General features: G+C 43.8%; 1 protein-coding gene and 1 long non-coding RNA gene across 8 annotated transcripts in view; one reads left to right on the top strand and one right to left on the bottom strand.

Moving 5' to 3' along the window:
• LOC309541756 overlaps positions 1 to 14,456 on the bottom strand; it is an 80,063-nt gene extending 65,607 nt beyond the window's left edge. For 3 of the 4 annotated variants that reach the window (XR_014223889.1, XR_014223890.1, XR_014223891.1), the window contains exons 1-2: positions 14,368 to 14,456; positions 12,609 to 12,729 (exon numbers count right to left, since the gene is read on the bottom strand). This is a non-coding gene — a long non-coding RNA (uncharacterized lncRNA). Of the gene's footprint in view, positions 1 to 734; positions 2,122 to 2,608; positions 2,647 to 12,608; positions 12,730 to 14,367 lie in introns of those variants that run through there. The other variant, XR_014223892.1, reaches the window with a different exon arrangement.
• LAMB1 (laminin subunit beta 1) overlaps positions 12,513 to 25,846 on the top strand; it is a 62,782-nt gene continuing 49,448 nt past the window's right edge. Inside the window, exons 1-4 of one of the 4 annotated variants that reach the window (XM_082239424.1) lie at positions 12,513 to 12,544; positions 12,632 to 12,733; positions 17,363 to 17,535; positions 23,940 to 24,075. In XM_082239424.1, coding sequence (XP_082095550.1) covers positions 12,697 to 12,733; positions 17,363 to 17,535; positions 23,940 to 24,075 — 346 coding nt within the window. In that variant the 5' untranslated portion in view covers positions 12,513 to 12,544; positions 12,632 to 12,696. Of the gene's footprint in view, positions 12,545 to 12,631; positions 12,734 to 14,315; positions 14,431 to 15,302; positions 15,394 to 15,928; positions 16,351 to 17,362; positions 17,536 to 23,939; positions 24,076 to 25,846 lie in introns of those variants that run through there. The other 3 variants (XM_082239422.1, XM_082239423.1, XM_082239421.1) reach the window with 3 other exon arrangements.

Below are 25,846 nucleotides of genomic sequence, written 5' to 3'. Positions count from 1 at the left end.
TAACCTAATATTGTCTAGTCTGATTTGCAGTGGTTGCCAGGGTCTTATGCAGAGGCTTTTCACATCAGTGTCTCCTACCTTATTCCTAGAGGTGCCAGGGACTGAAACCCAGAGCTCATACAACTCAAGCATGGGTTAGGAAAACGTAAAGGGACCCCTGACCGTTAGGTCCAGTTGTGGCTGACTCTGGGGTTGCAGCGCTCATCTTGCTTTATTGGCCGAGGGAGCCAGCGTACAGCTTCCGGGTCATGTGGCCAGCATGACTAAGCCGCTTCTGGAGAACCAGAGCAGCGCACGGAAACGCCGTTTACCTTCCCACCGGAGCGGTACCTATTTATCTACTTGCACTTTGAGGTGCTTTCGAACTGCTAGGATGGCTGGAGCAGGGACCGAGCAACGGAAGCTCACCCCATCACAGGATTCGAACCGCCAACCTAGGCAAGTCCTAGGCTCTGTGGTTTAACCCACAACACCACCTGCGTTCCTCAAGCATGGGTTGCCAGTCAGCAAAATGACGCTTCTGTAAGGTAACTGTCTTGTCCTTTGCTATTGTGTAGAAATTCACTGCAAATGCACTCTTCTCGATGAGGCCTGGGAATTCTGCACAGAGTAGCAACTAACTGCAGCCACACTACGCCACCATGACTGTTCTCCACGAGTCGCCTCTTGTGGCTTTTCAATGCCTCTGGAAATGGCATCTTCCAGTTGCTTCTGAAACTATAGATATCCTTTTAAAACCCAGAAACAAAACTGATTAAAACCAATCTCAAAGTTAAGCTTTTTTTCTTCTCAACTCAGAATAATTTATGTCACTGAGAGGTTGGAATTTCCTGTGGGATGGGAAATCTGTGTCCTGTTCTGCCTCTTGTTCTGACTTGGCTGATAATTTGAAATCATTACCATAGCTTTAGACTTGTTTAAAAAATTGCCCCATTGACAGTAATGGTTTCCAGCCAACAGATTTTGTTCATAGATTATCAAATCACCAGATGTAGAATTCAGGAGGTTACAACAGTTTCTTTCCTCCAACTACAAGCTATAACACTGGGAATGTTGTCTGAAACATTCCTAAATAGCTAGTAAGCCAAGAGTTTGATCCAGAAAAGATAAAACGCTCACAGCACAGCATGGTGGTTTTATGAGCTGAGATAGTATTATTTGTCTCATCTAAAGTCAGAGAAGGGAATTTATAGCAGGCATGGGCATACATTAAATTAAATGTAAAAGTATTCTAATTATATGTCCCCCAGGGCAATGGACAGACAATATGCATTTGTTGTGAAGGCAGTGGAACAAAAGAATTGATTACATCTAATAAAGCATTCTCAGCACAGGAATGCAAAATATGTGTGGTTTCAACTTTGCTGCATTTCCCCCTATTTAAAAATATTAGTCTACAAGGATCCCTTACAAGCTACACATTTGGACAGCAATACAAGACCAGCCATGCTTTGCAGGTCTATCTACATGCAACACACTTACTGACATACCTATTCAGAACTGAGTCTTACTTAATTCAATGGGACTTACTTCCAGCTAAATGAGGCTAAGATTGCAGCCTTAAATTACTGATTAAATCAATTAAAGCTATGGTTGATGGACAAATTTGAATCAGTGGGGTTGTGAATTAAGGTCACATGTTTATTCTGTATGGCTATTTTGTTTCTAGTGTTACTATAATAAACAAGAAATTATTAACTTTACAGACACAAGCAGAGAGTGCCTAGCACTGCCTAGGAATTTTTAGAACCCCCAAAATATTGAGATGCTTTAAAATGGATAGTGTGCTTTGTGAGTTTGGGCCCATCACACTACATATCACTTAAAGTCACACTAAAATCCCTTTTTGGTCTGCCATCTTGATTCAAAATGGCACCTGGCACACAACCATCAGTAAAGACCCTCCCACCCCCACATTGGAAACCCTCCTGCTGAGTTTGGGGAAAATATTCAGGAGGTGGCCAAACCTGTGCCAAAAATCAGCTGCAATAAGGCCCAAGTCATGTTTTGGTCAGCCATCTTGATTCAAAATGGTGCCTGGCACCCAAACATCAATATAGACCTCCATCTCAGGAACCCCTATGCCAGTTTTGGTGACAATATGTCAAGAGGCGGCCAAACCTATGTAGAATATTGGTTAAGAGACCTTTAAAAAAAATTGTATATCTTTATGTGAGCGAGCAAGTGGAGGAAAAATGTTAACTTGGTCAATTATTTTTAGCTAGAACACTTTTAAAGGGCAAGTTTTTCTTTTGAGATGATGACTTTCACGTTTCCAGTTAATTGGAGGAAAGTGAGATTGAAACTCTACTAGTTTTTATGCTCTTTATGAAACTTCTGTATGCTTTGATGGAGTGGCATTTACTCGTATGGAAACAAAAGTAAGTTAACTAGACTAAATGGTAGCAAATAAGGAATACATTGCAACAGAAGAATGAAATTGCCATGGTTGTTTCTTAGGCTTGTTAGGGAAGGGATGCAGGTATAAAATTACAAGCCTAATTTGCCTAAGTCCCAAGGACACTGAATGACAGTTAAGAAGCCTTGGGGTTTCTGTTTTGTTTTAAAGGATTTTAAAGACTTGAGATGCAATATTATAGATACTTACCTGGAAGTAAGTCCTGTTGATCTAAGCAGCTCTTACTTCTAAAAAGACATGCATAGGATTAAACGTAATTCAACCCATAGTGTCATGCATTCTAAGAACTTATGTGCAGGAAAAAATTGACAAGCAGTAAAAGGCTTGTCATGTGAAGTGAAGAATGTATTGTCTTCCAAGCACTGGACTGGGGTGCATTGGGTTAGATTATATGCTCTTCATTAGACTGAGTTGATCAGGGAGAAAAATATACTGTGTGGCTCAGCTGTTCGTGTCATGGCTGAATTTGCTGTGCTGTGATAGGCAGCCGGATCAGCACCCAGATCTCTTCATGTTGTTTTACCTATCAAACTAGGTTCTTCATATTCCAGCCAATGAAGCAAGGAAAATCAGAGTGTTAAGGTAAAGGTAAAGGACCCCTGACAGTTACGTAAGTCCAGTCACGAACGACTCTGGGGTTGCGGTGCTCATCTCGCTTTACTGGCCGAGGGAGCTGACGTTTGTCTGCAGACAGTTTTTCCGGGTCATGTGGCCAGCATGAATAAGCCGCTTCTGGCAAACCAGAGCAGTGCACGAAAACGCCGTTTACCTTCCCGCCGGAGTGGTACCTATTTATCTACTTGCACTTTGATGTTCTTTCGAACTGCTAGGTTGGCAGGAGCTGGGACTGAACAACGGGAGCTCACCCTGTTGCAGGGATTCGAACTGCTGACCTTCCAATCGGCAAGCCTTAGGCTCAGTGGTTTAAACCACAGCACTACCCACGTCCCTTAATATCCCAGCTGATGAAACAAGAAAAATTAGAGTGTTGCTTAGAATGCATTCTAAGTACAGTGGTGCCTTGCAAGACGAAATTAATCCGTTCCGAGAGTCTCTTCGTCTAGCGGTTTTTTTGTCTTGCGAAGCAACCCTATTAGCGGCTTAGCGCTATTAGCGGATTAGCGGCTATTAAAGGCTTAGCGGCTTAAAGGCTATTAGCGGCTTAGAAAAGGGGGGGAGCGGGGGAAAATCGGAACACTCGCAAGACGTTTTCGTCTTGCAAAGCAAGTCCATAGGGAAAATCGTCTTGCGAAGCAGCTCAAAAACGAAAAACCCTTTCGTCTAGCGGGTTTTCCGTCTTGCGAGGCATTCGTCTTGCGGGGCACCACTGTACAGTACAGTGGTATCTCGGGTTACAAACACTTTGGGTTACAAACACTTCAGGTTACAGACTCCGCTAACCTGGTAGTACTTCAGGTTGAGAACTTTACTTCAGGATAAGAACAGAAATCGCACAGCGGCGGTGCAGGGGCAGCAGGAGGCCCCATTAGTTAAAGTGGTACCTCAGGTTAAGAACAGTTTCCGGTTAAGAATGGACCTCCGGAACGAATTAAGTTCTTAACCAGAGGTACCACTGTACAGTGGTGCCCCGCAAGATGAACGCCTCGCGAGACGAAAAACTCGCAAGACAAAAGGTTTTTTCGTTTTCGAGTTGCTTCGCAAGACGAATTTCCCTATGGGCTTGCTTCGCAAAACGAAGCTTGCCCCCCGCACCCCGGACCTCTTTTGAAGCAAGGGGCGGCGGGGAGAAGATCGCTTCTCCCCGTTGCCAGCCCCGCAATCTCCAGGGACAGAGGGGAAGGCGCGCGTGCGCCTTCCCCTCTGTCCCCGGACCCCTTTTGAACCAAGGGGCGGCAATGGGGAGAAGCGATTCTCCCCGCTGCCCCTTCCCTTGCTTTAAAACAGGTCCCCTCTGTCCCCGGACAGTCTACATAGGAACGCATTGATTGATTTTCAATGCATTCCTATGGGAAACCGTGCTTCGCAAGACGAAAAACTTGCAAGAAGAAAAAACTTGCGGAATGAATTAATTTCGTCTTGCGAGGCACCACTGTATATTTTTACAGTTATATTATAACCCTAACTCTTAAATAGGGCCAATTTATTCAAGTGCAACGTACTTTTTTGATAGTAGCAGCAGTGATGATGACTGTTCCTCCCTTGCCATACTCCTACCATGTTCTGTGGCTAATACGAGTTATGAACCTGCAAAGAGGCAATTCTCACAAGAGCGAAAACAGATTGGTCTCAAAATGTAGGCATGTCCTGGCTTAGTCTCGCCCTGTATGTTCAGACTTTACCTTGGGGCACATAGGCCATTTTCGCCACTGATACTACTCCCCTCACAATCAGTTTCCTTCCGTTTCCCTGCTGTTTTCCTCCACAGGTCAAGTGCTCTCTTTCTTGAGATCACCTTGTTAAAGAGAGAGTAAACAACAGCCTGGCTATCTGCCTCTCCTCTCCACGGAAGCAAGGCTGTGTGCTGGTTGGATCCAAAGCTATTTCTTCTTTCAGTAAGTGCAGATGGGATATTTTGCCTTTAAATTAGGGCTTTCTGGATCAGGTTAGCCATATTGATTTGTATGCTGTTGGTGGATTATTGTCATTGTCTTGTTGGGCTGTGTAGGTGATAAAGGGGAGCCATACCGGGGTAAAGGCGTCTTCTTCTGTTTGTCCCCGTGTCAGTTTCAGTTTACAGTGGTACCTCGGGTTAAGTACCGTATTTTTCGCTCTATAACACGCACCAGACCATAACACTCACATAGTTTTTAGAGGAGGAAAACAAGAAAAAAATATTCTAAATGAAATAGTGGATATATGATTTTTGTGGTTCATGCTGTGACCACAGACATGTGATCTGACAGTGAGTTTGGAGTAGCCCAATGCAAAAATCCTGAGGATCCATGTGGGATCCATGCTTTGTAACCACGGAGGAGGGAAGGAAGGGGAACCATGGATCCTCTGCTCACGACTGCAGCATATCCCCCCGCCACCCGCAGACATTCACTCCATAACACGCACAGACATTTCCCCTTACTTTCTAGGAGGAAAAAAGTGAGTGTTATGGTGCAAAAAATACGGTACTTAATTCGTTCCGGAGGTCCGTACTTAACCTGAAACTGTTCTTAACCTGAAGCACCACTTTAGCTAATGGGGCCTCCTGCTGCTGCCGTGCCGCCGGAGCACGATTTCTGTTCTCATCCTGAAGCAAAGTTCTTAACTCAAGGTACTATTTCTGGGTTAGCAGAGTCTGTAACCTGAAGCGTATGTAACCCAAGGTACCACTGTATTGGTTAATTTTTCTACTAGGGCTGTTTCCCATACTATTTGGTACCATTGGTCTATGCTTACTCCTGACAGGTCTCTCCAGTGTCTGGTTATGGTGTTTCTGGCTGCTGAACATAGGTGGGTTATGAGTGCTTTGTGGTGTAAATGGGCATTGTTGTCTTGGAACATGCTTAGTTTGTAAAAATGTTACATGGAAAAAATATGAGAAAAATATAAAGAAAATCTTTAATAAAAAAATAATAATTAGGGCTTTCTGAATTATCCTTCAGAAGCCTAAAATATTGTGAAGGCACACTTTGAACAGATTGTCTGGATAAGCCAAGGTACGTACACGTACGTGTGTGTGTGTGTGTGTGTGTGTGTGACTGCAAGCTTTGTTCTATAAAACATTCTCATGCCCTTTCAGGTGACCTCATGCTTCTGAGACCTCCTGGACTGTATTTTAAACACCTGGTGTCAGCTATCTTGGAGTTCTTTCACACGCAATAACTCTCAGAATTCACAACCTATATTTATTATTTTCTCAATTATAAATCTTTCCCCTCCCTCTTAATTTCCAGAAAGCCTCAATAGTCACAGCAGGAGGGGAATGCTTTCATCTTGCATAACGCTTTACCTACCAACATTTATTTACCAGCGGACCACTTTTCCCTCAGTAATACCCTAACCTCGCTGCCTAATGATTAAACCCATATGCCTCTTTCTGGAGCCTGGGGAGCTTAATAATTAGGTCAGGGGAGTGGGAGGAAAAGTTGAGGAGTGGTTTGCTAGACCCCACTCCTACCCCTCACCCTACGCCTGCAATGCCGTTCCCAGATTGATTGATGAGGCAGCAAGAACTTTTAAACATTGCAATAATAAATTCCCTCTCCCAATCACGTCTCCTCCTGCCCCCACGCAAAGTGCAGGGAAAAGAAGAAAACATGTGCAATACTCTGGAAGTATTTCCAGCAACGCTGTTCAAAGCAGCTTGTGTTTACATTCAGATCTCTAAAACATGAATGTTTGGGTATTCAGAAGGAACCTAATCCACCTCAACATCTAAATCTCTCCGCTACCTGTGACAAACCAGCTGCCATATTGGTCCCGGGCAGCATTATTCGGAATATATTTCAGGCTTTCTTTGTCACTGGTGTTTACGTATAAATTACTGGGATGGTGCTCAGCGCCAGAGCATATGCTTTGCACCAAAAGGTGCCAAGTTTGTTGCAGGAAACCCCCCCCCCAATCATTCAGTTTGTACAAACACAACACACACACACACACCCATTCACAAATGACATATGCGACGTTTCTGTTATAAATTCATAGTAAATCAACCATACATCGGATTTACAGTGGTCCACTTTTATTTTGCTCCATGAAGGAAGGACTATCAAAGGGGGACGATTTGATACAGGACGGCCATAATCCCTTAACCGTGCCAACACGTACTCAGGAGCCCTGCCCAGTTGGCATGGCAACCTTGATGGTCCCAGACAGAAGACCACCAAGGACACAACAGACTTGCATATGGGAGTGGATTCAACACGGACTGGAAAAAAAGGACAATGATCAGATCTTCCCTCTGGGGGCAGGAAACTGCCAACTCCCCTTTGTCCTCTGGAAATGACTCATGGGGAGGGGGAAAGGAGGAACCAGCCAGGTGACAAGATACTCAGGTTACTTCCACAACCCCTCCCTCAACCCCTCCTTTTTGTGATGTGTCAATAATGTAGTCGTGATGTAGTTCTAGGGGTGTAGCTTGGGGGATTAGTAGCTAATAAAAGTTGGGGTCTTCTTTTGTTCGGGACTTCCATCTTGCTTCATCTTGTTGTGGGTGGGAGTCCTGTCGCGACAGTTTTCAATAAAGGCCAAGCCTACAGGCTGCTGTTTTGCTCCAAATTGTCCTGGTTGCTGTCTTTGTCCTTTTGTCCAAGGGAGCCCTCGGATTCCTCCGTTAACAAATTCAATCCCTGACATCTCTAGGCAGGGCAGAGAGAGAATTTTGCCTGACACCTTGGATAGCCACTGCCAGTTGGCATTGATCAAGGAGAAGTAACCTGTGGTCCTTCGGTTGTTATGGCATTTGACCTCTCAGCAGCCCCAAGCATGGACAATACTTAGGGCTGATGGGGGTTCCACAACATCTGGGAAGTCGGAGCTTCTCCATCACTGGTGGAGGCCATACTGGCTGGACTAGAGGGCCTCGGACTGCATATAAGGCTGCTTTCTATGTTTTGTCCAGCAATCTTTACAGCAGTTGCCTAATTTTGTGAACCCAATTAGTGATAACAGTCTGTAGTTTTGTGAAAATAGACTCTGTGTGTTAACATTTATGCCGAATCTTAAAAACAAAAAAATTATTGTTTTTGTACAGCCTACTTCATCAGATCATCTGACCAACTGCACTGCCGTCCACAGAAGCTAGTTCTTGTTCTAGTTTTTAATGTGCCACAAGACTTTTACTTTTTCTGCAGACTCTGGAAGCTGCATACAGAGTTGCTGTACGTACTAAGCTAGCTGCAACTTTATTGGCTTGACATGTTGCTCCATGCATCATAGCGACTCTTATCTGTGGACTAATATGCAAACTATGCAAGAAAGATATTGGTGGTTGTGACAGACTCCAGTTGGTGGGCCTCATACAACTATGTCTCAGTTGGGGTTTTAAAGATAGGGAGTCTGAAACAGTGTGATTTCAAGTCTTGAAGCACTATGTGTCACCCAAAAAGATTACCACCACTCAGGCCCAGTTCCCGGCTGGGAACAGAAAGCTAGATTATTAGGGACACAACTAAGCTGGAAACCTTCTGACTTTCCACTTTGTATGTACAAGCAGCCTTCACTCATGTGACTGCAATCTGAAGTAGCATTGTCCAGACACATGTTTTCCACCCTAGCTGCTCTTTGTGCAAATAAAGCCTCAGTTAGGTTAGATGTGAGACAAAACGAGGCTGTTCTCTCACCGTTAGAAATGTTTCTAACCCAATTTATACTTCTAATTCATAATTTTATCAAATTTATTTTTATAGTCTGGATATACAGTGGTACCTCAGGTTACATACGCTTCAGATTACATATGCTTCAGGTTACAGACTCCGCTAACCCAGAAATAGTACCTCTGGTTAAGAACTTTGCTTCAGGATGAGAACAGAAATCGCGCAGCAGCGGCACGGCGGCAGCGGGAGGCCCCATTAGCTAAAGTGGTGCTTCAGGTTAAGAACAGTTTCAGGTTAAGAATGGACCTCCGGAACGAATTAAGTACTTAACCCGAGGTACCACTGTATAGACACTGACTTCTTGTATCACTGTGTACTTGCATAATCAAATAAAAGTGTTTTTTCCTAGGAGTTCACATATTTTGACTGAGTGACAAGTCATCAGATGCAAACAGTGAGTGGTGTATGAGAATTCCAGTACATTTTTTTAAAAAATCCTCTGTGTTAAATCATACTCTAATGCTGCAACCCTATGCAAGTTTACCAAGAAGGCCTCATTGTAGTCAATGGCACTTACTCCCAAGTATAGAATAATAGAATTGTAGAGTCAGAAGGGACCCCAACGGTCATCTGCTCCAACATCCTTCAAATGCAGGAATCTCAACTAAAGCTTCCATGACAAATGGCCATCCAGTCTCTGGATCCTTTTCACATGTACATGTCTCTCACAATTGCACACACATGTAGGACGCGGGTGGTGCTGTGGGTTAAACCACAGAGCCTAGGACTTGCCAATCAGAAGGTCGGCGGTTCGAATCCCCACAACAGGGTGAGCTCCTGTTGCTCAGTCCCTGCTCCTGACAACCTTGCAGTTCGAAAGCACAAAGTGCAAGTAGATAAATAGGTACCACTCCGGCAGGAAGGTAAACGGTGTTTCCGTGCGCTGCTCTGGTTCACCAGAAGTGGCTTAATCATGCTGGCCACATGACCCAGAAGCTGTACGCCGGCTCCCTCGGCCAGTAAAGTGAGATGAGCACTGCAACCCCAGAGTCGTTCACGACTGGACCTAATGGTCAGGGGTCCCTTTACCTTTATTGGACAAGCATGAAATGATTGTTGCCTGTACAATAAAACATAATGTGTTTGCTGCTTTTAATCCTCTTCACAACCCTTTCAAATTGTTTCCAGCCCATCCCGGAGAAGTCCCAGATTCAGTTGTTCACAGGCACACCCAGGGACCCCCTGAATTGAACTCAGTGGTTGTGGACCAGTTTGGGAAGCCCTGACTTAAAGGGTTAAGTAGCCTTGGCTCCCTGTGAGTTTTAAGAGCCTCCAGCCGTTTCCTCATGACTCACCTCTCTCAAATGTGGGTGGCCTAATCAGTGGGTGGCTGCCCTTCCCCCCAGGCTATAAACATCTCCAGGACATAAACTGTATTCAACAGGCAGACCCATCTCCCAGTGCTTTGGGGTGGTGGTGTTGTTGCATTCTCTTGCCATGGGCAGAAGGGGGGGGGGCGGGAAGAGATGCTAAATCAGGTTTTCTAAGCAACATGTTGGCAAGTCTACAAGCTCACACATTGCCTAAACTGTGGTTACAAAAATGGTAGGGTTGCAAATTTCAAGATATTTGATCAGCACAATAATCAGTTAAAGATTTAATAAGGAGTACACACCAGCTAAGTGGCCATATCAGTTGATTTCTGGGACGTGTGTCCCAGGTTGTTTTTCACAAACAGCATTAAAAGTCACACACAGAGTGAAGGTAGCTGTGTTGACCGATAAGCAAGATGCTAAAGACCATAATAGGGCAATACCTTTGTATGATATTTTGGTTGGCATAATAAAGGTATTTCCCCAGGAATATAGAATATGGAACATTAAATGCACCTTTCAGACTTTTTTGTCATTTGTGCTTGCATGGAAATTACTGGGGCACAGTTCTGAATGTGAAAAAATACAGTTTAACTCAAATGAAGGCTGTATAAAAGGTAGGTTTCTACTGACAAGAAGAGACAAGGGTTGTGTTATCAACTAATTTGTCAAAAGACACCTTATTCTTGATTAGATAATCTGCCATGTATTCAAGATAAAGGTATTAGCTACAACACATTATGGAATTTTTGTGCTGGACAGGACTAGAATACTAGAATCTTATGCCTTTCCTACCTCAGCACCCCACACATCAACCCAATAATCCACAATACTGCCTGAGACAAACACAGAACAGATCATAAACCTTCAGCTTAATGCCTACAGATGGTAAGGTCAATGTTGCACATAATTCTACAAAGCACCCTGTGATTTTAAAAAACAACAACCCATAGTCCTCAGAGACCAAGCCATTCAATCAATGCAACAGGTGCTCTACTTCATCATCAATTTGCCCCAAACTAATTGTGAATGAAAAGTTCAAAAACTCAAACCTTCAGGACAACATAGAGATGGGTAAGATAAAACTTTATTTGCATTAGCCAATGGCTATAGCAACAGTAAAATATATTTTATAAGGAACAGTTAAAATGTCCGTCTTCAGAACTTCTTCAGGTTGGATGTCAAAAAACAAAACAAAACATGGATGGCATGATATTGGAGCCCAAAACTCTGCAGTTCGTTACAGACTTGACATGAAGTACATAGGAGGTAATAAGTATACTCAGGCTACAATACACACCTGGAAGTAGGTCCCATTGAATTCAGTGGGACTTACTGTTGAGTAAATATGGATAGGTTAGTGCTGTGAGTTATTGTCACTTATAACATTCCTCGGGGGTAGCTAGACTTCAGCCTTACAGGAGCAACATTGCCTTTTACTAGAATCCGAGTTCCACCAACCAGATCCAGGTGCAAAATATTTAGAATTAAAGAATTCTGAGCCTAAGAACAGGTTCCGAGTACCAGAACTAAACTGAACAGCAATTTTCCAATTCTTCCACACAAAAATCCACTCTTTGTTACATCATGCATTTCCCCCATGCCTGGTCTTCAAATCACCAATGTAACTTGAGATAAGGGTTTTTTTTGTTGTTGCCTTTGTTAAACAGGGTGAAAAATCCTTGCCTGTCTACTTCAGATCACCAGTAGATCTACTCACCAGTAGATCTACTCACCCCTGCCATTGATAGTTACTATAGACAACTATGACTTACATGGAACCCAAAACATTTTGTCTATCAATAGCTTTCACATATATTTGGTAAGAGGAAACAGCTTGTTTCACTTGTCTCAGTAAATTACTACTAACACAGAGGTGGTTTTGGGGGGGGGGAATCAGGGATTGAAACTGCATCGTTTAAGGAACTTTCTGACGGAATTGTTAACATTTTAAAATGCTTCTAGGTCCCAGTCGGTGTGGAATACAAAATCATATTTGATCCAAGTAAATCCAGAAGTTTTGTGACTAGTATTTCATTTCGTCACAGCATCCCTGCGAGGTACGTTAGGCGGAGGGCAGCAACTGACCCAGGGGCGCCAAGTGAGTGGGAATTTGAAACCTGGTCCTCCTAAGTCCTGCTCCCAAACGCTAACTGATAACCCAAAACTGTCATTGCCTTCTAGAGTTCTGGAGGTCCTCTGTTTTAGCTATGAAGCAACCGATGAGCATACCAAAGTCAAGTCCCGAGTCTAAATATTTGCAGCAGAAATAACCTGAAGGCGCTAAGCTCTTTGCCCGACTGTAAAGTAAACAACTGTCATAATGGTGCTTCGGCGCGGAGACAAAGGACAGAAGTTCCTGTGCAACCCTCGAGGGTCTCTTTGCAGGAGCTCTCCCGAAAGTTGCCCTGCCCGGATTGCAGCCTCACCGACCCTCCCTCTAGCGCCTGCGTAGTGGAGCCTCCCTCTCTCTAGGGCAAGCGGAGATTCCTTTCTCCCAGTGTCAGATTTGCATCCCGGCTGGAAGGAAGGAGCAGAAAAGGGTAAGGAGATAAAACTGCATGCCTTGCTGCCTTTGCTGTGGGAGATAAAAACCCTGCAACTTACTCTTTTTCCTCTCCCTTTTGCAGAAAGAAAGGTGAAGTCCGGGTGGCTGTTTTGTTCTCCTCTTTTCTTTCCTGGCAGAAGTAATGAGATGGGGCTTCTCCAGGTGCTTCTTTGCTGTTTCCTAGGTAATTAAACATTATTGTTTAATGTTGTTATGAACTGCCTTCTTGTTTTAAGCGGTCGGTGTGTTCCCTGTTCCCCAAGCTGAGAAGAACGTTGTTAGTCCCGGAGCAAAACTTTTGTTTTTCATTCAAACCATCCCGTTTTAACAAATTTCAGATGTGCGGCAGCAACAAAAGGGGCTGCAGCACGAACTTTTGCAAGCGATGGCATTTGCCCAAGTAACTTAGAAAACTCCCTTGTTGCAATTTAACCATCACCCCCCTCCTCTCGTTTCTCGCTGCCCTTATCTCTTCCCCTTCCTCTCCCTAGAGATTGCAAGCTCATTGCGGGCATAGACCGGTTTTCTAGCTACATCCGCCTTTATGTTACTCATGTCTTATGAAGGATCGAGCGGGCTGCTTCCTCCTAAAGTTCCTTGCAGCTGTAAGGATGCGCTGGAAGTTGGGGCATTTGCATGCCTAAGGCTGCAATCCTGCGCCCACTTACATGGGAGCAAGCCAAACTTACTTTCGAGGAAGTGCGCGTGGGATCGGCTGGCAATCAAAGAGTTGGAGAGTTGGAAGGGACCCTAAGGGTCATGTAGTCCAACCGCCTGCAATGTAGGAATGCACGTTGATGTGGGAGTACATTTTACGGAAGTGGGTTTACTTCCGCGTAAACCTGCATAGGATGAGGCTGCAAATAGGCTCGGGATGTAAGGCTGAAGTTCCAACTCCCACCTGGGAGTTTGTCCCATTGAATCCACTAAGGGCAGGCACCCCCAAACTCGGCCCTCCAGATGTTTTGGGACTACAGTTCCCATCATCGCTGACCACTGGTCCTGTTAGCTAGGGATGATGGGAATTGTAGTCCCAAAACATCTGGAGGGCCGAGTTTGGGGTATGTGCCTGCGCTGGGGCTTACTTCCCATAGGATGGCACTGTATAAGGCTTCGATCCTGCGCGCATTCTTCATGGTGCAAGTCCCATCAAACACAGTGGCATTTACTTCTGAGTAAACGGGCATCGGGCTGCGCTTTACATAAGTCAATACTATGTTACGATTTTTTTTGCCTGCATTTTCGCAGTGACTCATAGCCCCCTGTCCTGAAAGATGCTAAGAACCGATTTTTAAAGTAGCCTGTGAACAATTCAGGCAAACTCAGACCTTTAAAAGAATCCCCACAACCCCAACGGACACGCTGATAGAGACAGATCCACACGTCTGGGGAGTGCAGAAAAGCCCCCAGTTGTTTTTATTTTGATTATACATTTTGTGGTTTTATATTTTGATTTTATTCTGTGAACCGGTAAGAGAGAGTGTGTGTAACCCAACCCGGTTTATGCCGCGATTCCTATACATCCCAGGCTGTAAACCCCATTGAAAGCAAATTGGGTCGCGTTCCTTGAGCACCGGCTTGCTTCGTTAGCTTGCAGCCGTGTAAACAAGCGCGAAGCCTGGGAATCCAAAACCCCGCGGAACTCAGTAAGGAGGACGACGCCCGTGGGCGCGTTCGTGAGAATGGCGCGACACCCGAGTCGCGGGGAAACGCAACCGCCTCGTCTGCTGCTCAAGCCCCCTGTTAGCAAAGTGAAATGATGCCCTGGAACCGCTTCAGCCTCCATAAACCCTGCGCGCACGCACACACACACCCTACCAATGCGCATTCCTAGTCAGGTCTACTCGGAAGCAAGGCCCGCCGCGGCGCGCTTGCTCCCAGGTAAGCGCCAAGAGGCCTTGGCTTTCCGCTCCGCCTTCTTCGCGCTCTTCCTCGCCGCCGCCGCTGGTTTGCGTGCGCTCGGCTCCCCAGAGGGAGAAGCGGCCCGGCGTGGATTTGGGAAGAGTCGTCGCCTGGCGCCATATGGCTTTCCTTGCCCGCTTGTTCTCCGCCGCTGGAGAGGCTCCGTCGCTGGGCGAGGAGGGGAGGGAATGGCGCCGGCTCCGTGAGGGGGAAATTGGCGGGAACTTGTTCCTCCTCCCGAGCCGCGCTTTCCCCTCAGCCTCGTGGCTCCCTCCGAAGCCTTCAGACGTGGCCTCCTCTTTGGGGCACGCTTCACCTCATATTCCTATTCCTATCCCACTCCTTCCTCCAAGGTGGCCTTTCCCTGCTCTCCATATCGTCCTCAGGACAACCCTGTGACTTTGGTCATGGTGTGTCCAGAGCGAGGACAAAAATGTGGAGCCCTCCAAATATTTCTGATTTCTTATTCGGGATGGTGCAGGCGGTTTTACACACACACACTGCATTGAGCAGAGAGGGCACTATATGGAGACCATCCCGTTTGGGGGGCGCCAAGTTTTGGCCCCGCACAGTGTTGCAAAAGATGGCCAAACTTCTTTTCGCAACAGTTCCTTTGGGAATGGAGTTTGTTGAAGCACCTCGCCTCCTGCGCATGCTCTCAAGGGCGCTGTTTATGCGCCCCTTTGGCTCACACCCAGCGCTGGCAAAGTGTTGCCTGTGGGGCAGGTTAGGGAGAGAGATGGCGGCTGCGCCAAGGCCACCAAGTGAGATTCATGACGGAAAGGGGATTTGAACCCAGGTCCTGGTTCGGTTTTTTTTTAACAACCACACAGACTCTCAAAAGTTAGTCTCATTGGGACTGCAGCCTTTATGGGTTGCACATGTGCAAGCTTGGTACAACTGCGCCAGTGGCTAGGATTCAGTCTGAACACAGAACCCTATGTATGTTTACACAGAAGTATATTCATTTCACGTGCATCTCATTGTTCATCCAAGGCTCAAGGCAGCATACAAGCTTCCTTCTATTTTTCAAACAAGAGATTGAAGAAAGAATCCCTGGCCTAAGGCCCCTTGGTCACATCCACACCAGCCATATTACTTTAACAGTAATGGTTTCCTCCAAAGAATCCTGGGAATTTTGTATTTAACTTCTCACAGAACCGCCATTTTTAGCGCCCTTAACAAACAGCAGTTCTCGGGATTCTTTTTTTTTATTTTTATTTTAGGGGGGAGGGTTATTGGGTTGTTGTTTTTATTTTGATTATATATTTTGTGGTTTTATATTTTGATTTTGTTCTGTGAACCTCCCTGAGACCTCTGGGTATAGGGTGGTATATAAATTCAATAATTAATAATAACAATGCTTTGAATGTGGATGTACCCTGGTCAGCTTCATGGCTACCGTCACATTTGAATCGGGGTCTCATCGGTCCCAGCCTGACGCACTAATCCAATGGTAGCTAAAGAGGGATCCACCAGATCACTTGGACCACAACTCCCATCATCCTGGTGGGAACTGTAGTCCACAAATCCAGAGGGCCCCTGGTTGGCTGCCCCTTTTGTAACCATTTTTCTACACTGGTATTCTATCATACTGCCTTCTTTGTTCTTATTTCTAGGTAAAAAATGGGAGGCAGTGTAAAATTGTGCCTGCTGTCTTTTCCCTCAGTATCACTGAATGCTTTAAACTGAAGGGGAAAATGGTAGTTAATAACAAATGCTTGTCACCTTTTGCTCATCCTGTACTAAGTTTAAATAACTCAGTGGGTAGATAACCATTCTCCCCTATAAGTGTTTGGGCTCCTTTTCTATTTAATTTTTATGGTGACATGCATGTGTCGTGGATGGAAAATGGAAGGAATTGTGGTCTGGATGCTCGACCACAGATCCATATCACAAGTTAGTGCATCTTGCTCAAATAACTTTCTGAAGTATTTTCAGTGGTGCACTCAACTGAGGCCTCACTGTGAAGTGAATCACTTTGATTTCTCTTTCATCACCTGGGTGTCCCATTTGTGGCAACCTAAATGAAAAAAATAAACAAACCTAAACCACAGCTCTCCCCAGACAGGAATGAGACAGAGTTGTGTGATTTGTCCTGTGCTGCTGAGGGCCCCCTATATTTTCAATAAATCTGTTCTGTTGTTTTTTTTTGCTACTTGCCCAGCTTAAATAACCATAGAATCCAGATTCCTTTTATTCTAATCTGGGACAGGAATCGGTGGCTATCGCCTGCTTACTTGCAAGTTCACAAGAGCATTGACAGAGATTGCTTATTCTTCAGCAAGAAAATGATTTGGCACAACTACGTAGGGTTTAGTGTCTATCCCTTATTATTGTTAGCATCAACACATTTATGAAATTGCCATCTGGCAATTACAGTGTGTGTAAGGTGATGCTTACACACGGGGTAATTGCCAGATGGCAATTTTATAAATGTGTTGATTTATGAAATGTGTTGATTTAAGGGATGTGGGTGGCGCTGTGGGTTAAACCACAGAGCCTAGGACTTGCCGATCAGAAGGTCGGCAGTTCGAATCGCCGCAACAGGGTGAGCTCCCGTTGCTCGGTCCCTGCTCCTGCCAACCTAGCAGTTCGAAAGCACATCAAAATGCAAGTGGATAAGTAGGTACCACACCAGCGGGAAGGTAAACGGCATTTCCGTGCGCTGCTCTGGTTCGCCAGAAGCGGCTTAGTTATGCTGGCCACATGACCCAGAAGCTGTATGCCAGCTCCCTCGGCCAATAAAGCGAGATGAGCACTGCAACCCCAGAGTCTGTCACGACTGGACCAAATGGTCAGGGGTCCCTTTACCTTTAAGGTGATGCTAATCATGGCATCCACCACTGAAACATCTCCTCTTCCAAATGCTGATCTGCTCCTGACCCTTGCTTCTCCTTCCCATTTTTAGGCCTTTGGACCATTGTAGTAGCTCAGGAACCAGAATTCAGCTACGGATGTGCGGAGGGGAGCTGCTATCCAGCCACAGGAGACTTGCTGATTGGCCGGGCTGACAAGCTAACTGTCACGTCCACATGTGGGCTTCCAAAGCCTGAACCATACTGCATTGTGAGCCACCTCCAGGTAAGTTTTTGCAGAAGAAGATTGTCTCAGAGCAAAGAGGAATTCAATTGAGTGTAGTTGAAGGGCAATTGATCATAACAGTCCTGGGTCTTCCTCTCTCTCCCCCCTTAGCTGACCAAGCAGCCCCACACCCTCTCTAGATAAGTAGAAACATCTGGTGCTGTCCAGAGCTTTGAGAGGAAGCAGACACCATCCCCCTGGCTCAGATTTGTTTGTACAGTTGCATGTGTCCTGCTGTTTCCTGCTCTTGTTTGTTTTTGCTCCCTGAATGCACCAAACCACCTTCTCCCAGGATCATTAGGAGCGTGAGCCCTTCTTTCCTGCAGTCCTAGCTGTGACACCAACAAAAATTCTTATCTCAGACTTCTGGGAATTCTGTCCAAAAATGCAGATAAATCCCAGAGCTCTTAGTTTTAACAAAATATCTATGTCACTGGGCATGTCTGCATGGGAAGTTACCCCATTTCTGATTCAGCTTTTTTTAGTGCTGAAGTGAAGTCACATCAGGAAGAAGCAAATGATGTGGGTGGGCTATCCCATTCTTTAATTGTGTTTCAAGTCGTTTGGTTAATGCTGGCCTAAGATATTTTGATGCCTGAAAGTTAAGCAAAAAACAAAATACCACCACCAACATCAACAATCTTATACTTAAAAGTCATGTGTGCACTGCAGACAGAGTAGCTACTGTTTGGGAAAGTCAGTTATTGCCTCCTTGAATGGATAGATCTCACTATCTATGGATCAAGACCACCGGTCAGAACTCGGGCTGCGTTCCTGTATACACTTACAAGGCAGTAAATCCCATAGAACACATTAGGATTACTCTTGATTAAATATTCATAGGAGTGTGCTGTCTACTTACACTGAGATTAGTATTGGGACCACACTGATGTTAATGGCTACTAATTTTCCTCAAACTAGCATTTATAGTTCATATTCTGTATACTGATAAGATGGTTCTTATAACTAGCCATTACTTGTGTGTGTGAGGGGGGTGGGATTTCCGCATCAGTGTCAAATTTCTCTTATGTAGTTTGGGTCACAGTTAAGCAGGTCTTAATTCCCAATGCATTACAGTGGTGCCCCGCAAGACGAATGCCTCGCAAGACGGAAAACTCGCTAGACGAAAGAGTTTTCCGTTTTGGAGGTGCTTCGCAAAACGAATTTCCTGTGGGCTTGCTTCGCAAGATGACAATGTCTTGCGAGTTCCTGCTGGTTTTTTTTTCCCCTTTCCCCCCCTTTTTCTAAGCCGCTAAGCCGCTTATCAGCTGATCCGATCAGCCGCTAAAAGCCGCTAATAGCGCTAATCCGCTAATCCGTCAATGGGCTTGCTTCGCTAGACGAAGAGAATCACATAACGGATTCTTTTCGTCTTGCGAGGCACCACTGTATAAGTACATGCAAAATTTCAGCTGAAGTTACTTGTTCTTAAACTATAATTGTTTATAGACTAGGAATGTTAATGGTTAATGTGATTGTGGTGTAATGTGTCCAGATATATTAATAAAAACATTCTGCTGATTGCACTACCCCCAGCATGATATATGAGAGCTGTCTAGACTACTTCCTTCATTTACAGTCTCTGGAAAGATATATAGCTAAAATTCTAGCAATTTCAGTGTGGTTGTAGATATAGACTAAGGAAATACAATTAAGCAAACAAGGTCTAAGCAATACATTGTTAAATAACCCATTATTTTCCCAGAGCATTTTTCAGATATAAAACAAATTTTGTCAAAAAGAAAATGAAATATGCTTTGAGTAAACAAATAGACAGTTATATATATATATATATATATATATATATATATATATATATATATATATATATAAACTTAGTAAGTATTTTCTTAAAATAAATAAGAGAAAGTAGCAGAGTAGTTTTTAATCTGAATTATGGGGAAAAGCAATATCCAGTTTTGGAAGACTCAACCCTTAGGGATGATGGTGAAAATGTTTCTGGCTATCCAGGTGAGAACAGGGCAATGAGCATATGGAAAGTAAAGATATCTACTTGAAGAAATCAATTGTAAGAGGAAGTTATAAACAAAAAGGGAGTTGGTGTATTGGTGGATTATATGTAATACTAGAAGCCTACAAGCCAATCTGGGGAAGAGGGAGTGCTCAGGTTGAAAAGAGAACATGGATAAAATACTGAGCATATGAGAATCATGTTATCGTGAGATAAAGAAATTGGGAATAATCGAGACAGAAAGAGTTTGCAGTAATGAGGGACTTCAAAAACCTTCACAGTGACCATGCAAAATAGATGTTCATGTTGCAAGAAAAAGGCAAACTTTCTGGATAGCACAAATAGCTGTGCCTTGGAATGTATTGTAATGGCATCTGGTGCTCCCTCAAAGGTTGGCTACAAGTCTACCCACTCTGCCATTCCACTCCCACCAGCAGAATATAGCTAGTCAGGGGGCACAGCCCACAGAAACTACGTTAATCTAAGATTTATAGCTATTGGTCATGCTTATAAATTGCTTGCCATCCACACATGATATTAGGCCACCACAGAGCAACACAATGCAGACTGCAACTGTACCACAATCAGCAAAAAAGAAATTAACTTGTCTTGAGAGCAGATAACTCAAGGAAAAAATGTCACTCAATACAGAATTATATGCACATAGTTAAATATGCAGGATATATCCTAGAAAACATTCACACGTTTTAGAGATAGAGAACATCAGATGGAATAGTGTTTTCTTATAACCACCTGGATAAGTTTATGACAGTATTGAGACTCATGGGATTTGGCCCATCACTTTTAATAGAGAGAAGTGCAATTAGGAAACTAGCTGGGTCAGATGCATTCTTATGGGTCTGGTTTGTCAACAAAAAGACTAACGTGTTCTCCTACCCAATCAATACCTTTTTGCTGCTGCCCCTGCATTCACTATAAATTTCTGTCTAGGGCATTTATACTGTATTGACAACACTGCAATGCAATATGCCACATTGGTTTCCATAGCCGATTGTTGACAATGACATCAGTGTTCCTTCAGGAGAATCCCTCCAAACCATCCTAACATAACTGCAGAGGAGAGGCTAATCATTAATGCAAACCGATTACCCTCCAGTCTCCAGCGAATAACTGGATCATAAAATCTGTCTCACCGCATAACTAAAACCAGCAGACAGTAATTTGGACAGGACCCATCACCACATCGGAAGCACAGCAGTGGCGACACTATTGACACCCTGTGCAAGGCCAAAATTTGCCCCTCCCCCTGTCTTCACACTGCCTTCCCAAAGGTGAGTAGGTGCATGGCTTTGGGAAGGAGACGGGGACCCTAGGACCCTTTCAGAGCCTTATGCCTCCTTCCCAAATATATATATATTTAATATTTAGATTTATTGTGTTTCTAGTTGTATCTTTTAATTTATGCTAATGCACTGAAAGAAAGGTGGGACATAAAATAAAATTTAAAAGTAGTGCTTATTCAGAATTATACACTTTTAAATACATTCTAAGATGCTGCTATGGATCTATAACCATGTGCAATTAGGTCATTCTGTAAGAGACACTGAGTTAGACTGACAATGTCAAGGCATCCAGGAATGAAGTATCACTCTGGTAGACTGCCCAGTATCTTCCAAATGACAGTTTCATGCTAGGCAGAAAAAGCTTGAGCCAGTAAAAGCACTTCAAAGCAAACACAGACTTCAAAGCAATCAAACCATTTAGATTATTCTACAACTTTGTTCTACAATTATTCTACAACTTAGCATGTTTGTCTTTACTTCTGCTTTCTGAGTACATTCACATGTAAAGCTAAACCATGGTTTTCCACTATGCAGACAAACCTTAAAGCTTTGGCAAGGTGGCAGAGTACCAACCTCACCCCCTTCCCCCTCTTTTCTTCCCACGCGTCTGGGAGAAGGAACATTTCAGTTCCTTTGAATCTCAGCTCAGTGCTATGAATGCAGCATAAATTCTGCTTTAAATTCTGATCAATTTCAAGATAAGCCAGCTTCAATCCATGTGTTATAAAGCTGATTTATTAAACTAGCCATATTTTGTTTTAAACTGTGATTTCAGTTTCATGCATAATGCTAAGCCAAGATTTAAAGAAACCAAAACTGATAACAATCTCAGCAGGAAGGAGCCAGGCATTTTGCTTCAAATCACTGAGGCTCATCAGTGTAGTGCTAAGCCAACCAGGTAGCCAACAGGCTGCCCTTCAGATATTTTGGTCTCAAACTCCCACAACAGCCTCAGTGGTCAAGGAAGATGGGAGTTGTTATCCACAACACCTGGAAGTCAGCATGTTGACGACCCCTGCACTAAACCACAGTTTAGCATTACAGTGGTACCTCGGGTTAAGTACTTAATTACTTAATTTGTTCCGGAGGTCCGTAGTTAACCTGAAACTGTTCTTAACCTGAAGCACCACTTTCGCTAATGGGGCCTCCTGCTGCCGCCACACCACCGGAGCACGATTTCTGTTCTCATCCTGAAGCAATGTTCTTAACCTGAAGCACTCTTTCTGGGTTAGCGGAGTCTGTAACCTGAAGCATATGTAACCTGAAGTGTATGTAACCCGAGGTACCACTGTACATGTGAACAATCCCTTTGCCTTCCAAGAGACCCATGTGTTCTAATAAGCATGGCAGACTGAACCAAGTAACTACTGGATTTTATATTTTCAAAACTGGGGAAACAACCCATTATCTTTTCTTTATCTTGATAGCCCTTAGAGTGCCTCCTGTGATCTGTCTTGCACCTGGTGAGGCTAATCTAAAGACATATATCCAACTTATCCTGCAGTTCTTCTTTGACTATTAGAAGCTACAAAATTTGGGCCAACGACATACCCACCTTTTCCTCTGCCCTCCTCTACCCCCTTTTTAATTAACATTCTGTTCTGTTCAAAAACTCTCTCATAACTTTATGGTGTTTTTGCTAGACCCTAATAAAGGCAGTCACATCTTGTGGCTTTTGGATCCCTCCCCAACCTACCTTCAAAGCAATCAATCCCTGGAGTCTCTCAAGTGACTCAGTGATGCTGAACCAGACATTCAGAGATTGCTCCTCCATCACCCCTCCCCCAAGTTAAAGGCACAGATAAGTACAATAGTATGAAGCAACCATTCATTGTGCTAGAGCATAGTGACTGTCCATGAAAAAGAAAGAGGCATGCAAGGGTATTTATCTTTAGTCGGATGCATATCCTAGCATCAGGCTCAGACAGTAGCAGAAGTGAGATAAGAGAACAATAAAAGACAAATATGTTGGGTCGACTGAATGCCTGTGTAGTGGTTGGGAGTTACTCGTGCGTAATCTTGCTCCGTTTGAGCGTCGGATTGCCTGGTTAAACCCTCCGGACTGCGCAGCCCATCTTAGCGTGGCTGCCCTTAGTCACTCGTAGAATCTGTCTGTGGGCGTTTCTTAAAGCGTTGCCAACATAAGAGTTGTTTGACGCCCAATCGTTTCCGCCTCTCACTGTGCGGGAGTCTCCTGCGCAGGGTGGGCGTGGGCAGCGGGGTGCTGGGGCTCTCCTCGCTAACTTCCAACGAAGAGTCTTGGAGCCCCTGCACCTCCCTGTCCCGTTGCTCTCCCTGATCCCTGGTGTTACACTCATTCTCTTCCCCTTCTTCCCGGCTGAGTCTCCCTCTAGCGCTTGGACCTTCCCCTGCAGAATCAGAGACCCTTTCCTTTTCCCGTGCCTCTGATGGCAGTTCCCTGACAGCCTGTTTCCAGAAATGCTTGCAGGAGTTGCATGCAAATAGCTCAGATAAATATGATATAAATATTTTTTTATAACCATTTTGAGCCCCCAGCAAGTTGAACTTAATGTGAAGCCTTCCTTTGATGTGACCCTAGACTTTATTCTGAATGGTGCTCAGGATCTGGTGCAAGTGTTGTCAGATGGATTTTGAGACGTGACTACAATGCTATCAAATGCAACATATATGTCAGTGACAAAATCCCCAGAGAGTTCCAACGTTTGATTTCAAAAGCAGAAATGAGATTAAAAGAAAGTCAGAAGCAAGAGTTAGAATGATAAAATATATTCAGGAAACTTGCAGGTTCTTTAAAACCCTAGTAAGAGAAGCTCAGATAGAATTAATACCATCGATTAGGAAAGGTTCCAAGAAATCCATGAGCATGTCAAAAGGCAAGATGGGGATTTCCAAAAATGGAAGTCTTGCCCATACAAAACACAAGCTCTGGTTAAACAACTATAAGACAAGATGAAAAATGGCCATAGTTACCCTCTGTCTTTGAATAAGGCGTCGTATTCAAGTCAGAAGAGGAGTACTGCTGCCCCTCCCTTTCATGTGTTGCTGTTGACTAAGGATAAGTGCAGCATAATTGTGAATTGGGTGGTCGGTGGAATTTAGGGGAAGACAGTAACTTCTGCAAGATTGATCTGTCTTGTTTGTTTCAGGAGGATAAAAAGTGTTTCACCTGCTCTTCACGGGACCCATTCCACGAGACACTCAATCCTGACAGCCATCGTATTGAAAATGTGGTCACTACCTTTGCTCCAAACCGTCTCAAGTTATGGTGGCAGTCAGAAAATGGTAAGCTGTTTATGTGGGAAGAATTTCCCCAACACTTAATTGGTTGCCCTCAGTTGATCTTAAAACCTTGCTTTGTATTCATAATCATCTATATAGCTGTTTGCCTTGTAATTACTTCTGCTTCATAGTTTCAGTCTTTTGAACATTGTGTTTTTTGTGTGTATGTGTGTAAAACTATATCCTTTAATTAGAGGTTGCTGTTTTTTCAGGCAACGTCTCAAAATGCTTGGAAGGCAGGAATTAATAGTTCCAATTATCTAGTTATTTTAAAAAGGAGAAATTTTCACATATTGCCCTCAATCTTTTTCTCCTTTAAGATCAGAATGAGGCATATGAGAAAATGTTTCATCAGGAATAATCCTAGGCAATTCCGTGATTGGTTGTGAAACTCCTATGATTTTAGTTTACGCAAAGTTTCTTTCATGAACAAATACAAGTGTATTATAAGTAAGTGCTCTTAAGAAAAACTCTTCCTTAGATTACAGAGAAAAAATAATTAAGAATTAAGTAACTTGAGCTCTCTATCTTCAGTATTTTCCGTTTGGTATTCTAAACAGCCGTCATGTAATTTTATTGTACTAAACTTGGCAGCAGCAGCGCATAAATGTTTCAGCATAAAAGTTCACACAAGTATCCCTCAGAAATAAATAACACATGGATCTTCTTGCCTGGTTTGTTTGTTGTTGTGGGTTTTTTTTTTCAATTAGACCAGGCTCCAGTAAGGTCATTTATAATGATTCATAGTTCAATGGAAATTATTGTTGTCTAAAATGTTGAGAGCACAGTTCTTTCCTTTCTTCTTGTGTCTGCCTCCTGTACTTAAAAGGATTCACAGGCTTACATTTTATGGCAGAGGGACATCAAACTTCTGCCATTGGCTGAGAAAAACTTGAAACTTATTTAGGCTTAGTAAGCTGCAAGCAGCAGCCTCTCCTGACATGGTGTGGCTACGTTGGCTGAAGGCGGCACCATAAAGGGGAAGGCAGAGGCAAGTAAATCAGACAAACCAATCCTTCCTTCTCAGTGCTATGCCCAAGTGGGCATATTATACCCTGTTTTCCCCAGCTGCCTCTATGAAAGAATCCTTTAACATTTCGGACTTTTAACTGGCCTGACCTATTCCATGCACTGGGAAGAATGGAATATCACTTGGGTGACAGGGTGAATGACAAGGCCTCATACCACATTTTTCCAGAAGAAACAAGGTGTTAACTGGGGTCTTCCTCTGTGTGCTCCCTCAGAGAGAGATTTAGAAGGTGGTGATAAGGGAAGAGGGCCTTTTCAGTTGTAACTCCTTGGTTGTCAAATATTCGTCCCAGTGAGACCTACCTGTCCCAGATATTTGACAAGTTTAAGATGATTTGGTTGTGTGTTGATGCTGGTTGTTTTTTTTTTTTTTGTTTGTTTGTTTTTGCTGAAGTTTTTGCAGCTGTTTTATTGCAGCTGTTTTACATACTGCTTTTTTTTATTCTAGCAGGCATTTTAACTGAAATCTGATTTTACAGTTTTAACTAATTTCTACCTTTTCTGTATAGTATTTCTTGTGCACTGCTTAGAGACAACTATAGTTAAGTGGTATATAAACTTCCTACTAAATAAATCAAGCAAGCCTTTCTGGCCATAGCAATGAACTTCGGTATACCATAGTTAGTTACTGCTGTTTAATCATATAAAGCATTCTATACCAAGTTTAGTATTCTGTGGTTTCAGGCACAGTATTCTAATGTTACTATGGAAAAGGGGTTCTGAAGTGATGTCTAAAAAGCACATT

The sequence above is a fragment of the Podarcis vaucheri genome (genome assembly GCF_965113315.1).
Source record: "Podarcis vaucheri genome assembly, chromosome: 10".
NCBI lineage: Eukaryota > Metazoa > Chordata > Lepidosauria > Squamata > Lacertidae > Podarcis > Podarcis vaucheri.
The sequence above is the reverse complement of the archived record's forward strand: the minus strand, read 5'-3'. Positions and strand labels throughout refer to the sequence as shown.